The following is a 13,486-nucleotide window of genomic DNA, read 5'->3' on the forward strand; positions in this document are numbered from 1 at the left end:
GGCTTCAGTGACACCAGCATGAGCCTGGGCTTCAGTGACACCAGCATGAGCCTGAAGTCCCCCTGTCCCATGCAGAAAAAAACCTGAGCTTGTGCGGTCTCCTATGGTGCCCCTACCCATGCCCAAGAAGCTGCGCTTCAACATCACACCGGAGATCAAGAATGACATTGAGAAAGCCAAACAGAACATCAGCATGTGAGTAGAGGGCGGGGTCCTGGTAGGGAGGACCAGCCACTCAGCTTCCCGATGCCTGCCGCTCACCCACGCGGCTCACACCTCCACCCCAGCATGATCCAGGACCTGGACATCATGATGCTGGTATTCCATCACTTTGGAAAGGACTTCCCCAAGTCAGAGAAGCTAAGCCCTGATGCCTTCATCCAGATAGCCCTGCAGCTGGCATACTACAGGTGCGCCCTGCCTGACCACCTGCCCCTCAGAGGAGGGGAGGGGAGGAGAAGGGAAGAGACATACTGAGAGCCACCTCCCACCCAGGATCTACGGGCAGGCTTGTGCTACATATGAAAGTGCCTCTCTGCGGATGTTTCACCTGGGCCGCACTGACACCATCCGCTCAGCCTCCATAGACTCCCTGGCTTTTGTCAAAGGCATGGATGACTCCAATGTGCCGGTGAGAGGTCTGGACCACGGGTGGGTAGGCTGTGCTTGGGCCATTTCTTTCCTTTCCTGTTCATCCTCTTCAAAAGGATTGCACCTCCATGGCATTTCAGCCCCACAGTGGGCAAAGGGATTAACAGAAGATGGAGCCATGAATTTAGTTCTGAGCGTTCTGGCAGCCGAGGCAAACCCATGTATCCACCCATTCATAAGAGAAGCCAGCAATCTGTCCACTCACCTGAGAGAGTGCTGCAGTGCTGGGTACCGAGTGGCTGCTACGGTGAGAGGAAAAGGGAAGATGGCGCTTCAGTGTCCTGTGTTCCCCCTCCCTCTTCCAGGAGCACCAGAAGGTGGAGCTGCTCCGGAAGGCTGTGCAGGCCCACCGAGCCTACACTGACCGCGTGAGTGAGCCCTGCTCTCCTTCCTTATTGCCATTACCCTACCTGCCTGTCTGTCTTCCTGCTAACAACTGCCTCTTCCCAGAGCACTGGGGCCCCTGGAACTCGTTCTGTCCTGAGTCATTATTGCCATCTGAAAGTTGATGAAACCAGGGTCAACCTGGTAGCTGCTCTGGCCCCAGTTCCACGGTCACACTGAGCACGGGCACTCAGATCTTGTGTGCTCTCCCCAAAGGCCCAGCACATGCCAGCCGCAGCTGAGGCTGTAGCCAGGGAGGTGGTATAGGGGCATCAGGAGGCACGGTGTGCCCACGCTACCAGGCAGGCACAGACCCTGCCTATCATAGGGAGTGCACACTGCCCCATGTTACACGCGCAGACACTACTCATCTACATGCAGACACTGTCTAGCTCTCACTTAACCGCCCACTACCACAGCTCGTGTTTTCAGTCCTGCACTGTCCTGCCTCCCTGGGCAGATGTCTACTCCTCTGTAGCCCTAAGTTTTCTCATCTGGGAAGGGAGCACTCCTCTGCCTGGACACCTTGGTCTCACGGGCCTGAGGGACCAGAATCTGAAAGGGGCAGCACTGCCACAGGCTCCCGAGGACTGGGATGCCCTATGACCCTGCAATACCTGCCTCTGACAATTCTCCCCCCCCCCCCCAAAAGGCCATCCGAGGGGAGGGCTTTGACCGGCACCTGCTGGGTCTGAAGCTGCAAGCCATTGAGGACCTGGTGAGCATGCCTGACATCTTCATGGACACCTCCTACGCCATTGCTATGCACTTCAACCTCTCTACCAGCCAGGTAGGCCACTGCCCCGGGTGCCCGTGGTGAGTAGAACCCATTGGCAGGGGCTGGAGAAATGGCTATGAGCACTTGATATTTTACTAGAGGACCCAGGTTCAGCTCCCAGCACCCACAATCAGGGTGTTTACAACCACCTGTAGCTTCGGTTCCTGGAGATATGATGTCCTCTTTTGGCCTCTGTGGGCACAAACATATAAAATAAAAATAATCTTAAGCAGGTGTGGTGGTGCACTTGGGGAGGCAGAGACAGGCAGATCTCTGAGTTCAAGGCCAGCCTGGTCTACAAAGTAAGTCTAGGACAGCCAAGGCTACACAGAGAAACCCTGTCTAAAAACAAACACACACACACACACACACACACACACATATTCTTTACAACCTACTGGCAGCTGGACCTTAGGGGTAATGGAGCCCACACATGCCACCAGAGTCTCACTGCCAAAGCAACTGGGTTTCCAGGCAGGAGCTCAGCTTAGGGACACTGCTCTAACAAGGGTAGGAAGGCTTAGGCCTTTTAAGCTCCTCTTAAAAGAGAAGCTGTTCCACTCATTCATTGGCCAGTTGTAGATGATGAGTACCAACTAACATGTGCTGGGTGCTGGGACACAGCTGGCACAAACCACAGTCCCAGGGAGCTCACAGTGTGTGTGGAGCACAGGCAGGGAGACAGTGATGGCCTCAGGGCAGTGCCGGTGCAGAGGCCGCACCACTGCCCCTCCAGGAAAACAAAGGAAGGCTCACCCCATGGAGAAAAGGAAAGGGCACAGAGGAGGAGTGGATGCAGAGAGTCAGACTACTACAGCCAAGGGACAGGAAGGCCACCACAGGCCTGGGTATGAAGCTTTGAACCTGCTGTCCCCAGGTCCCTGCCAAGACAGACTGTGTCATGTTCTTCGGACCCGTGGTCCCAGATGGTTATGGCATCTGCTACAACCCCATGGAGGCCCACATCAACTTTTCCGTGTCAGCCTACAACAGCTGTGCTGAGACAAACGCCGCCCGCATGGCCCACTACTTGGAGAAAGCTTTGCTGGACATGCGCACCCTACTGCAGAACCACCCCAGGGCCAAACTCTAAGCCCAGGCCCAGGCCTGCCAGTGCCACAGCCAAGCCTAGTTTGGGATGGACCCCTGCCATGGCTCACTTCCTTGGTTTCTGTGCCCTCCAATTTGACTGAGCCACGGAAGCGTTGTCTAGCAGGACCCCTCTAAGCCAAGTGCTTTCCAGGCCCTGCCTTCAGCACCTGCCATAGTCCAAGTACAGGGCAGAGTTCAGAGGCTGAACAAGACCAAGGCCCAGATCCCCCAACATGATCCACTGTCATGAACCCTGGGACAGGAACCAGCCCAGCCCAGTCCAGTCCACCCCATAGCAAGGGCTGGGAGAAATTCCTTTCTTCAACCCTGGCCAATCTCTAGCATCTCCATAGCCAAGCCAAAATCTGTCTTCATCAACACCCAAGGACCAGGAGTCAAAGTATTATCCAGCGCTGAAAGACAAAGTCTTTGTGGCCAAAGGGACACCTGAGGCCTAGCCTCCACTACCCCACCACAAGGTGCCATCTCCTTGCTGCCACACTTTCTGGCAACTCTTGAGCCCCAGCCTTCTGGTTTCCATTCAGCTTGATTCTTGAACTACATTCATGGTTGCAGTGATTATGCCAGGGGATCAATAAAGGGAAGAAGTGCTGGTGAAGTTGAGTTGTAGCTGAGGGGCAAGGACAGATGCTTGGCCTTGCTGTCTTCTATCTCTGGTTCTGGGTGCTAGTTCCAAGCAGCCTGTGGGCCAGTACACTCCCAGAGGAACCAGGTCGTCAGGGTGAGCTCAAGAGAGCTGGGGTGCTAAGCCAAGCATGGCGATCTCCTACCTGTCCTGGTTTTAAGCCTTTCCAAGTCCCATGGTTAGTGAAATGCTATAGATCTGGTGTGGCAAACACCCACTAGCCCAAAGCCGGATGCAGCTGCCCTTCACTGAACTCAACAGGAGGGAAAATGGAACAGCTAGGCCCAGCTGATGAGTAGAGGCAAATGCTGACTGGAGGTGGGCTGGAGGAGCACCCACTATCAGAGCACCCAACCCTGACACCTGCTAGAGGGTACATGTCCTGCGGAAGTCCCTGGGTATAGACGTGTACTTGGAATGTGGGGCTGCAAGGCAGGCACACCTGTGAAGGAAGTGCTTCATGGCCCAATTGACCTGTGTGGTCAACTGAGGTAGGGCCTGTGGCCAGTTTTCACATGAAAAAACCGGCTCAGAGAAGCCAAGTCACTGTGCTATGGCAGGCTCCCAAGGGCACATCAGTTCTTTGTAAGCCAGGGAAGGTCTGAGATCCTCCAATCTCTCAGCACACCATCAGCTGTCCCAGGGCAGCGAGGTATGCAGAAAGGAACTGTGGAGCAGATGTTAGCAGGGACAAATCAGATTTCCCCAGGGGTGTGTCCTAGTTCTGAGTAGGTCCCAGAGAAGAGCTGGAGCCCAAGCAGGGCTCTACTGTAACTGAAAACAATAATTTGAAGTCTAGAGTACATTCTTTCTCCTGGGGTCACTAGCTGAAGTCACAACTGTCAAGATTCTGTCCTCTGCCAACCACGTGCTTCACCTGGCTCCACCCATGTGAGAAACAGGGTGACCTCCCACATACCCTTACTCAGAGGGTGTGGCTGTGGACCTTGGCATAACCTGCCCAGAAAAGAAGCTCCCTGCCTCGGGCTAGCCTGTGCTCAGACTCAGTCCTGCAAGGCCTTTAGCCACTGGCTTGGCAGCAGGCATTTGTGCCAAGGCAGAAGTCACCTAGGTATGCACTGAGGCAGACAGTGCAAGTGGAGTTGGTTATGGAGCCCTTGTAAAGGGCAGATCTCCCCAGACTCTTGTGTGGAGGAAACTCTGGCCAGGGCCAGCCTACAACAGGCGGGGGTGGGGGGGTCTCTGACAGGAGCATATACGTGGGTGTTCTGGGATGACAGACTTCTGTGGTAGATGTCAGGGCAATTGAAACCCTCACTCTGGGGGCTAGAGGGGACTGAGTATCCTGGAAATTCTTCTGGCTTTATGGCCTTAGCACATCCTTGTCCCAGAGGCCACATGTGCCCCAGTGGTCCCACAGCCTCCTTTCATGAGCTGTCAATATATACTCAGCCTCCAGAGTTTCAGATTTTATTTTAAAACAATAGTAAACAATTTCATTTTCTTAAACCACCTCACACTTGGCTTGTCTCAGGCAAAAAGTAAAAAATAAAAATCCTAGGGGAAGGGGAGGGAATGTGACTCACCTACCGCCCTAGAAACCAGCCCTGGCCCTGGCCTCTGAGGGGCTTGGACACGGCCTTTAACAGACACAAAAGGAAAGCACCAAAAACTTGTGCTTCAGCAGCAGGTTAGGGACCTCCACAGAGAAAGGGGGGAGGGTTCGAACAGGTCCCCCAGGGGCTGCTTCAGTTCTGGAAGCATCTCCACGGCTGTGGCAGGGCAACTTGGAGAGTCCCCTTAGGAGGGACTCCTCACAGCCCGGCAGATTCCAGGGTCAGCCTGCACAGGGCTCCAGCCTCTAGGGCAGGCCGGGAAGGACAGGGACAAATCCAGAGCATATGGGCCAGGTGACGGGGGAGAGTGTCAACGCTGCCACACTGCCAGCATCCTAGCTCCTGGTTCCTGTTTTGTTCAAGTGGGGATGAAGACAGACTGCTACTGGATGGCCAGACAAAAGGAGCTGTAAACGCTTGGGTGTGCTCACCCGTATGTGCAGGCTCTTTTGTCAGAAAGGGATTACTGTCTTGGGGATAGAGGACCAGAGAAAGCCCTTGTGATGTTGGGTTGACATAGGGAAGAACACAATAACAGCAGCCCAGCCGACAGACGGGTGCTTGCTCTGGGCCCTGCCCCCAGACAAGGAAACACTGACAAGGTTCTGGAATGGCAATGGTGACAGGGAGAGCAAGGGTTGCCTCACTCCTGGGCACCAGGCCCCGCTCAGGCCCAGCAGGAGGCGGGCTATCCTGCCTGAGGCTCAGAGCAGAGGGTCTGGGTGCTCACCTGGGCCCCTCTGTACAGGGCAGCCACTGCAGAGCAGCCTCTTCAGCATGGACTCTACAACCCCAAAATAAATAGTGTGCACTCTACCTGGAGTTCCTGATCTCAAGACCCAAGGTGCAAGCCCCGTGCTCTACCCACACCCTAGGGCCCATGCCAAGAGCACCTTCCGCCCAGTCAGGAGCTGGCAGCAGCAGAGCCAGGGTCTCTGGCCATGTGACCCACAGACAGCAGGCCCTCCCAGAGAGTCCTGGCTGAGGGCCTGACTCAGCCCTTTGGTCCACCATGTCCATTAAAATTAAAATAAGAAAAAAAAGAAAAAAAAAGGCTCCACTTGGTGACTTGGGTCTGTAGAGGTCTCTGCTTCACTCCTCCATCCATCATTCTGTCCATCCTGCAAGGCATGGCGCAGGCCAGATTCAGAGGCTTGACCCAGCCACACCCACCAGTCACTGCAGTTTCGTCCCCAGTTTGCGTTGTCTGTTCCTGCAAAATGGGGCTTAGATGTGGGGGTGCCTGGTATTGAGTGGCCTGTCCCACAGCTGCCCTTTCTCCCTGCTCAGTCTCAATTACAGTGGCAAAGGCCCAACCATACCCACACTGGCCAGAGCTGGGCCAATCAGAACTCCTGCTATAAGCTGGATCCTGAAGAGGACCCGCATTTGGAGGACCCAGGTTTGGAGCTCAGGAAGTGAGCCAGGGGATGGCAGGACAGGGCTGGGACAAGACAAGAAAGGTCAGTAGCACTTGGATGGGCCTGACTAATGGGGAGTTCCTTTATAGAAGTCAGCCCAGGAAGGTTCTGCTGCTACCACCAAAACAGCTACAGAAAGGTGGTAGGCTCTTCTTGTAAAAGGATGCAAGCAGAGGAAGGCACACTGAAGGGGCTCCCCGAAATGGACGCATCTACTTGGAAGGGGACAGGAAGAATCACTGCTATTCTCAAGAGGGGCTAGCTGAGGCTCAGAAAGAACAGTGCTTGTTTAAGATACCTACAGAACTAGAAAGCAGGGGTCCTGGTGTGATGTTACCCCAGTCCTCCAGCTTGCTCCCTGGGCTCTCAAACACCAATCTGTTTCAAGAGCTTCATGCCTGCTGTTCCTCTTCTCAGATGCCTCTCTGTCATCTCCACTGCAGAAGGCCTGCTCATCTGTATCACTCAGGACTGCTTCCTCCTGGGAGGCTGATGGACTCTCCTGCTGAACTCTAGGATCCTGTCACTCTTTGAGACTCTGAGCCTCACTCCTCAATACAGCTCACATGGCTGGTCCTTCCTTCCTCATGGATCCCTGCTGCTTTGATCTCAGGGGGTGGGAACACAGTTGCCTCACTCTGTACATAGTTGTGCTCAGCCTCTGTACACAGCCTGTTGGGGAGCAGGTGCCAGGGAGAGTTGGGAGAATGAAGGCAGGTGGCAGCTGGCTAAGCAGGGTGAGGCGGCGCTGGCCATTCTGGGAGCCAGGTGGAGAGCTGAGCCTGAGGCATCTGGGGCCTGTCTGCCACTAATGGGATTGCCCTGCCCTAACCCTCAAATCCCCTTTCTGCATGGATCCAGGCTTTACCTTTAAGCTTGTTAGGATAATGTGGACCTTGATGTACTAACACATTTTCTAGCTGCTAGACACCCACCCTGCTCTGCCCTGCCCCGTGGCTCTCACCCCCACTGGAAAATCTCCTAGGCTTCCTCTGGAGCCTGGCCTGCTTCAGCTCTCTCCAGAGCTTAGGGAAAAGCTGGCCATCTCCAACTCTGAGGCACTCCACCCCAGATAGGAGGAGAGTTAAATAAAAAGAGTGTGAGTCAGGAGATGACAAAACCCAGCTTTGCCCCAACTTGAATCAGCTTCAAGCCGGCCCCCAGCTCAGTGTGCCTCAGCTTACCCAGCCAACAGAAGGCTAAACAGCTCTGAGGACAGCCACACTCAAGGGCCTGGGCTGTAGAAGAGGGTAAAAGTAGACACACTGGCCCGTGGCTTACCACCAGCTCCCTCACCCACTAATAGAGCCCCAACACTTTCCTTCTTTCTGAGCCTCTCCATTCCCATCTGAAAAAAGATGGGCACATAGGAGAATTCAGTGTCCGAAATGGAAGCAAGTATCTAGCTTTCCAGGAGCCTTCCAAAGTGGGGCAGTGCTGACTGCTGTCCCCTTAACTCACCTGGCTTCTGCCCTGGTTACTGTATACTCAAACCAGAGCACGTTGGGAATGAGGCTTGTGTCCCGGATGAGGAAAAACTCGGAGATGGGCCTGGAGAGACACATACCCAAAAAGCCAGGGCCATGGTGAGAGCATGAGCCTACCACCAAGCCAGGTGTCCCCATAGTTCCCCAAGCCCCCTACAGCAATGGAGGACCACTGCCCCACAAGACTTTGGCTGCCTGCTAAGTCTCTAAGGGCCGATGCAAGAACAGAGGAGGGCACTCTGGGTGCTGAACCTGAGAGACCATAAGCCCCTGGGGGAGGTAGTAGCCAGGACAGTGCGTTCTAAGCCTCATGCCACCAGAGGCCTGACACTGGGCCATCCAGGACACAAGGCTCTCCACAGATGGCCATGCCTGCAGGGAAGGGAGGGAGAATTGGTTACCAGGCTGCTATCCTGGGGAACAGCGGGGTGAGGACTTCTTGGGTGAAGATGAACCAAGCGATGGCCATGAGGCTTCCAGCAACACCCCCATAAAATACCTGGCTCCAGGTATGGTACAGCAGGTAGACCCTGGGATAAGGCCAGAAGGGAAATTCATGAGAACCAATCAGGGACAGGAGGCCTGCACAGTACCCCACTCCTTGGGACCCTGTGTGTGTACGTGCGAAGACACACACAGATATAACAGGCACTACCAGAGCACAGCAGGGATGCTGAAAGCAGCCTATCTCCAGCTAGGAGATATAACCTAGATATAACCTGCTCCTTCCTGTCCAGCTCTTAACCTGGAGCCTGTCAGCAAAGCCCCACTCCCACCCAGGAAGCTGGGGACAAATGGCTAATACAAAAAGCTGCTGTTCCAATCGTGGCCTTAGCCTGCTACATTAGAAAGGGCAGCTGGAGCCCTGTCTGTTAAAATTAGAATCGAGGTTCTTTCCCCAGTCCTCCTCTATAGTCTCTGGGCCCAGGGTCCACAGAGACTGTTCAAAAGAGACCAAGACCTAGCAGGACCCCAGGTGGGCAGGTTGTAGGGTGGGGCGCCTCCTCTTTCCATACCTGCTATAGGAGACAAGAAAAGCTGCGGTGAGGAGCCCTAGAGAGAGCACATGCCTCCACAGCAAGTCCAAGAACCTGGCGTTATTTGTTTGGTGCATTCTGGAAAAAGAGATGCATCAGACAGCCTTAGGCCACAACCTGAATCCAGGCCTGCCTATAGCCCCTGGTCCCATCCAAAAGCCTTAGTGCAGCAGTCCCCAGCAGAGCGTAGCTACCACAGCAGGGGGCGGGGGCTTCTTACCTTAAATACAGGAAAAGGCAGGAATAGACGGAGAAGAACCACATGAACTGGGAATGGCTAGAGGGCATGCCGTACTTACTGCCCACTGCCATGTGTGGGCCTGGGGAGAGAAACAGCACGTCATGGGAAGCTGTGGGGTTCCTCACGATGTCCAAGGCATCGCCCCGCCCCGGGTCCTCAAAGTTCCAGCCCTACCTCCACAGGGCCGAGGCTCCTGGATAACGTGTTTGATCAGCCAGTTGACACCCTCATTCACTGCCAGGCCCCCAAGGAATGAAATCTGCTGGGAAAGATAGGCATTCAGCTGGGCCTCTGAGTACCTGCTGACCGCCATCCAATTCCCACAGCCTCTGACTGGACAGCCCAGATCAGTGAGTGAGCAACCTGGACCCAGCCAGGAGACCCCTACAGTCCTTGCAGGGTAAAGCACTGCACACCAAAAGAGGGTTCTGGCAATGGGTGGGGCCAAGACTCACCGTGTGTAGCTCCCGCTTGAATATGATGAGGGTAACAAAACCAACAATGACAAAAATAGGGCTGAGGCTCAGATAGGCAAGGAGTTGGCCAGAGAGATCACCTGTTGGAACAGAGGAACAGGATGAGACAGGGCATGGACATCAGAAGAGGGCTCAGTCCTCTGAGAGTCAACAGGGCCTGAACAAAAGGGGAGGTCCTAGAACCCAGGGCCACAGCCATGGACACCCAGTTGACACCCCAACTCCTCCACACACTTGTAAGGGGTCCACTACCAACCATGAAAGACCACACACCATGGGTTTCAAGAAGGGACCTCTTTGTCCCCATTTTACAGAAGGAATTGAGTCTCGGCATGGCTCTGTGACTTGGTAACACAACCAGAGTGACGTGGCACCTGGATGTAAGCCAGTCTCTGTACCCATCACTCTGTCAGAGGGGGAGCATGAAACCTCAAGATTCCATGCTGCACACATCTGGGCTGCCCCATGGCCTGGGGCCTCCGGGGAAGCGTGTGTTCTTCCAAACAGCAGATCGAGAGCCAGGCTGATGACTCCAACAGGGCCAGCTCAAAGTGGCCTCCCACAACAGTGAGCAGCCTCTCAAACCTTCTCCCAGCCAAGGCATTGGTCTTCCATTCTTGCCAAAGCCTGGATGGAGGCAGTGAGGACCACTGGCCCCTCTGAGAGGGGAAAGCTAAGATTAGAGTCATGTCCCCCTTGCTCACGGGCAAGGCTGTGTCCAAAAGGCCACTCTCACCCCTGAAACAAGGGAACAAACTAAGAAGCCACTCCGAAGAGGCCGATCTCAGGCAGGGCTGCACCTCCCTGCACCTCCACATGGTCTCATGTGGGAGGGGAAGGACCCTTCCCTCAGCTGTGGAAGAGTGCCATCTCTGGCACACAGCCCACTCGCACAGTGGGGATCACAGAGGCTGAGTGAACCTAGTATGAGAGACGGCCCATACCAGCAGTTTGGCCTTACACAAGCAGGCAGCTCCCCCCCCCCCCCCAGAGGGCAGAGAACAGATTCCAGGCCTGAAGAGATGGAGGCACACATATCTTACCTGACCCTACCAGGAAAGACTGGCTCAGAGTTGGCCTAGGTTCAAGTAACCTAGGTTCAAGGCTGATGCTGCCACAGTTCCACTACGGAACCCTGAGGGCGTGTCCTCCACCTTCTGAGCCCATGTCTCCACCACCCTGAGATTCTGACTCAACTGATAACTGCTGGGCTATCAGGACAGGGCATGGCTACGATCCCTGAACCCTAACCAATTCCGCAGGTTGTCTTATAGCAAGCAAGACCCTCAGGCTTTCCTGTACATATTGCCAGGAATACTGGCCTCAACTCTCTAATCCACAGTCCTCTCCCCTTTCCTTGGGATGTTTCCTCAGGCCCCTTTAACCAGGCTCAAGGCAGGCCTGGCCCACTTCCCTCCCACCCTCTGCTCCAGTTGCAGGGATGATACTCAAGCTCCCTGAACACACTGTGCTGTCCTACTTCTGGACCATGCACACACGGCTCCCCCCACCTAGGATGCTGCCGAGGTGAACTCAAAAGACGAAAGGCAAGACCCAGCACAGCTAAAAAAGAAACCACACAGATGAAAGCCCACCACCACAAAACTCTCAGCCTGACTGATGGAGTTCTGTGACTGGGACGTGGTCCCTGACCTACTGGGTGGTGAAGGTGCCTGTGGGCCCTCTACATAACCTCAGGTCCCATGAGGGGAGGGGAGTGACCGCTCCCCACAGCCCACTGCCCTCTGAGTGCAGTACTGTATGACACTCCACAGGATTCAGACACCATGTCAAACAGATAAAAGATGTCCAGTGTACTGTGACATGACGAGCAGAGGCTCCAGGAGGGTGTCCAGGGGACTGGACTTTGCCATATGTCCTCAGGTTCAACCAGACCACACATCACACACAGCCTGCACGTGTCATGGTGTCTTCCGTTGGTACCTTCTCACCTGTAAGTCCTGAGGCCTCTGAGAAGCTAATCTGAAGCCAGGGACAGAAAGCCAGGAGGGTATGGAGGCCTCAGTCAAGTCTCTCCCCTTCTCCTGGCCTGGTTTCCCTCCTCTGGAGCAGAGACTTTCCACAGAGCAAGAAAGCAGGGACTTCACCATTCCAAAACCAGAGCTGGCCCAAGGCCTAGCACTTGGGAGATGCTAAGGGGGTACAGAATGAATGAACGGATGGATGGGTGGATGGATGGATGACCATAGGGCCCAACCCTGGGCAGGACGGCCACACCTTAAGTGTAACCCAGAACACCCGGAGCCAAAGTTCCCCTGGCCTATGACCCTGTGTTCTCAGCAGAACCAAGCTCTCACGTGGCTACCGAAGAGAACAGGCCCTTCCTAGACAACGAGATGCCAGCAAAGGGTCCCTGGCTGCTCAGCAACAAACATCTATGCAGGGAGGGTGCTGGCAAGCTAGAGATATAAACTACAGGTCTTTACTGGGTGTTCACTGTGGGCTAGGCTCTGTGCCCAGCACCTCTCAGGCCTGTGGTCACTTGATTCACACACCATTACAGAAAGGAGCCACTTAGGCAGATGAAGTGACTGGAGGGGTGCCACCTCCCCGGGAGCCCGGAAACGTCTCACCCCAAGGCCTAAGCTCCGCACCACTCTACGGAGCCGGAACTTCAGAACCGTGGCTAATGGACCTTCCCACCAGAGAGGCGGGCACTCCCAGAGGCGTGTCGGATGGAAGCTCTTACAAGTCAAGCTCCCGGGGGCTGCGTGCCCCCTTGGCGGCAAGCCTCTGCTGCTCTGCTTAGGGCGTGGCGCCGCAAATTCTCCCAACCCTGGCCTGGACTTGCACAGTCCCTGAAACAGGGAGCTTTCTCCAGCAAGCAGCCCGCAGCAGACTGACGGAGACGGGCACTCCCTGCACGCCCAAGCAGGAGTATGCGGCCTCTCTGGCTCCGGGGAGGGCCACAGGGACAAAGTCCAGGCCCAGATCCTTGCCCGAACCACCCAGACCCCCGGCCCAGGACAGCCCACCAGTGCCCGGGGACCCCGGAGAGCGACTCGGCCGCGCAGCCGCAGAGCGCACGCGAGAGAGCCGCTCACAATTTCTCCCAGCTCATCGCCGTTTCACAGCGCCTGCGCGGCGCGCGCGCCGGCCGAGCCCCTCCATGGCTAGCTGTTTGACAGTTCCCACCGCGCTCGCTCGGCGGCCCCACGCCGGCCCGCGCGGCCCCGGGCGCTAGGGCCTGAGGCGCCGGCTCCGGCAGAACGTCGTCGGGGCCGGGGCCGGCTCTTACCTGCAGGGTATTCGACGTGGGTGAGGGTCACCGGCCGCCATGAAGCGGGGAGCGAGCACTGTCCGTCCGCTGCCATCTTACCCGGAGACCGGGCTTCGCCGAGCAGCCAATGGGGAGCAAGGGGGGCGGTGGTCCTGACCTATCACGCCGGGGAGACGCCGCGCGCCCAATCCGAGGCCGATTGCAGGTAGTGGCGCAGCCATTCAGTGTGCAGGCCGGGAGGCTGGCCTGTGCGGCGAATCGGAGAGCGGGGCCCTGCGCAGCTTTGCCAGTGCCCAGTCCCGAGCGGGCTCAGGTAGCTGTCTAGCCAATCAGGAGAGTGGAGGGTTCCGGCGCAGGACGGAGGGCAGAAGAGCCAATCACAAGGTCAGCTTCGCTCGGGGTGTGGGCAGGGCAAGCCAATCAGGCGCTCTCTCAGGGGGCGTGTTGGTCTTTGG

At 56.0% G+C, this 13,486-nt stretch overlaps 2 protein-coding genes across 3 annotated transcripts in view; one reads left to right on the forward strand and one right to left on the reverse strand.

Annotated features, from left to right (window-relative positions):
* Crat (carnitine O-acetyltransferase) overlaps positions 1-3,524 on the forward strand; it is a 13,597-nt gene extending 10,073 nt beyond the window's left edge. Inside the window, exons 9-14 of the mRNA XM_055599696.1 lie at positions 76-195; positions 288-410; positions 496-631; positions 957-1,019; positions 1,688-1,825; positions 2,691-3,524. Of these exons, the coding sequence (XP_055455671.1) occupies positions 76-195; positions 288-410; positions 496-631; positions 957-1,019; positions 1,688-1,825; positions 2,691-2,906 (796 nt within the window). The 3' untranslated portion in view covers positions 2,907-3,524. The remainder of the gene's footprint in view (positions 1-75; positions 196-287; positions 411-495; positions 632-956; positions 1,020-1,687; positions 1,826-2,690) is intronic.
* Positions 3,525-4,968: 1,444 nt separating this feature from the next.
* Positions 4,969-13,257, reverse strand: Dolpp1 (dolichyldiphosphatase 1). 2 transcript variants are annotated; one of them, XM_055599698.1, is made up of 8 exons: positions 13,050-13,257; positions 9,770-9,870; positions 9,489-9,573; positions 9,294-9,393; positions 9,053-9,151; positions 8,438-8,566; positions 8,011-8,100; positions 4,969-6,341 (listed from the first exon to the last, which is right to left on the reverse strand). In XM_055599698.1, exons 1-8 carry the CDS (start codon positions 13,123-13,125, stop codon positions 6,305-6,307), a joined length of 717 nt encoding a protein of 238 aa, XP_055455673.1. In that variant the 5' UTR covers positions 13,126-13,257; the 3' UTR covers positions 4,969-6,304. The 2 variants fall into 2 exon arrangements, with proteins under 2 accessions (XP_055455673.1, XP_055455674.1); XM_055599699.1 differs by lacking the exon at positions 13,050-13,257 and adding an exon at positions 11,743-11,811.
* Positions 13,258-13,486: the final 229 nt, after the last annotated feature.

The sequence above is a fragment of the Psammomys obesus genome, unplaced genomic scaffold, assembly GCF_907164565.1.
Source record: "Psammomys obesus unplaced genomic scaffold, mPsaObe1.curated_primary_1811, whole genome shotgun sequence".
In the NCBI taxonomy this organism is placed as follows: Eukaryota; Metazoa; Chordata; class Mammalia; order Rodentia; family Muridae; genus Psammomys; species Psammomys obesus.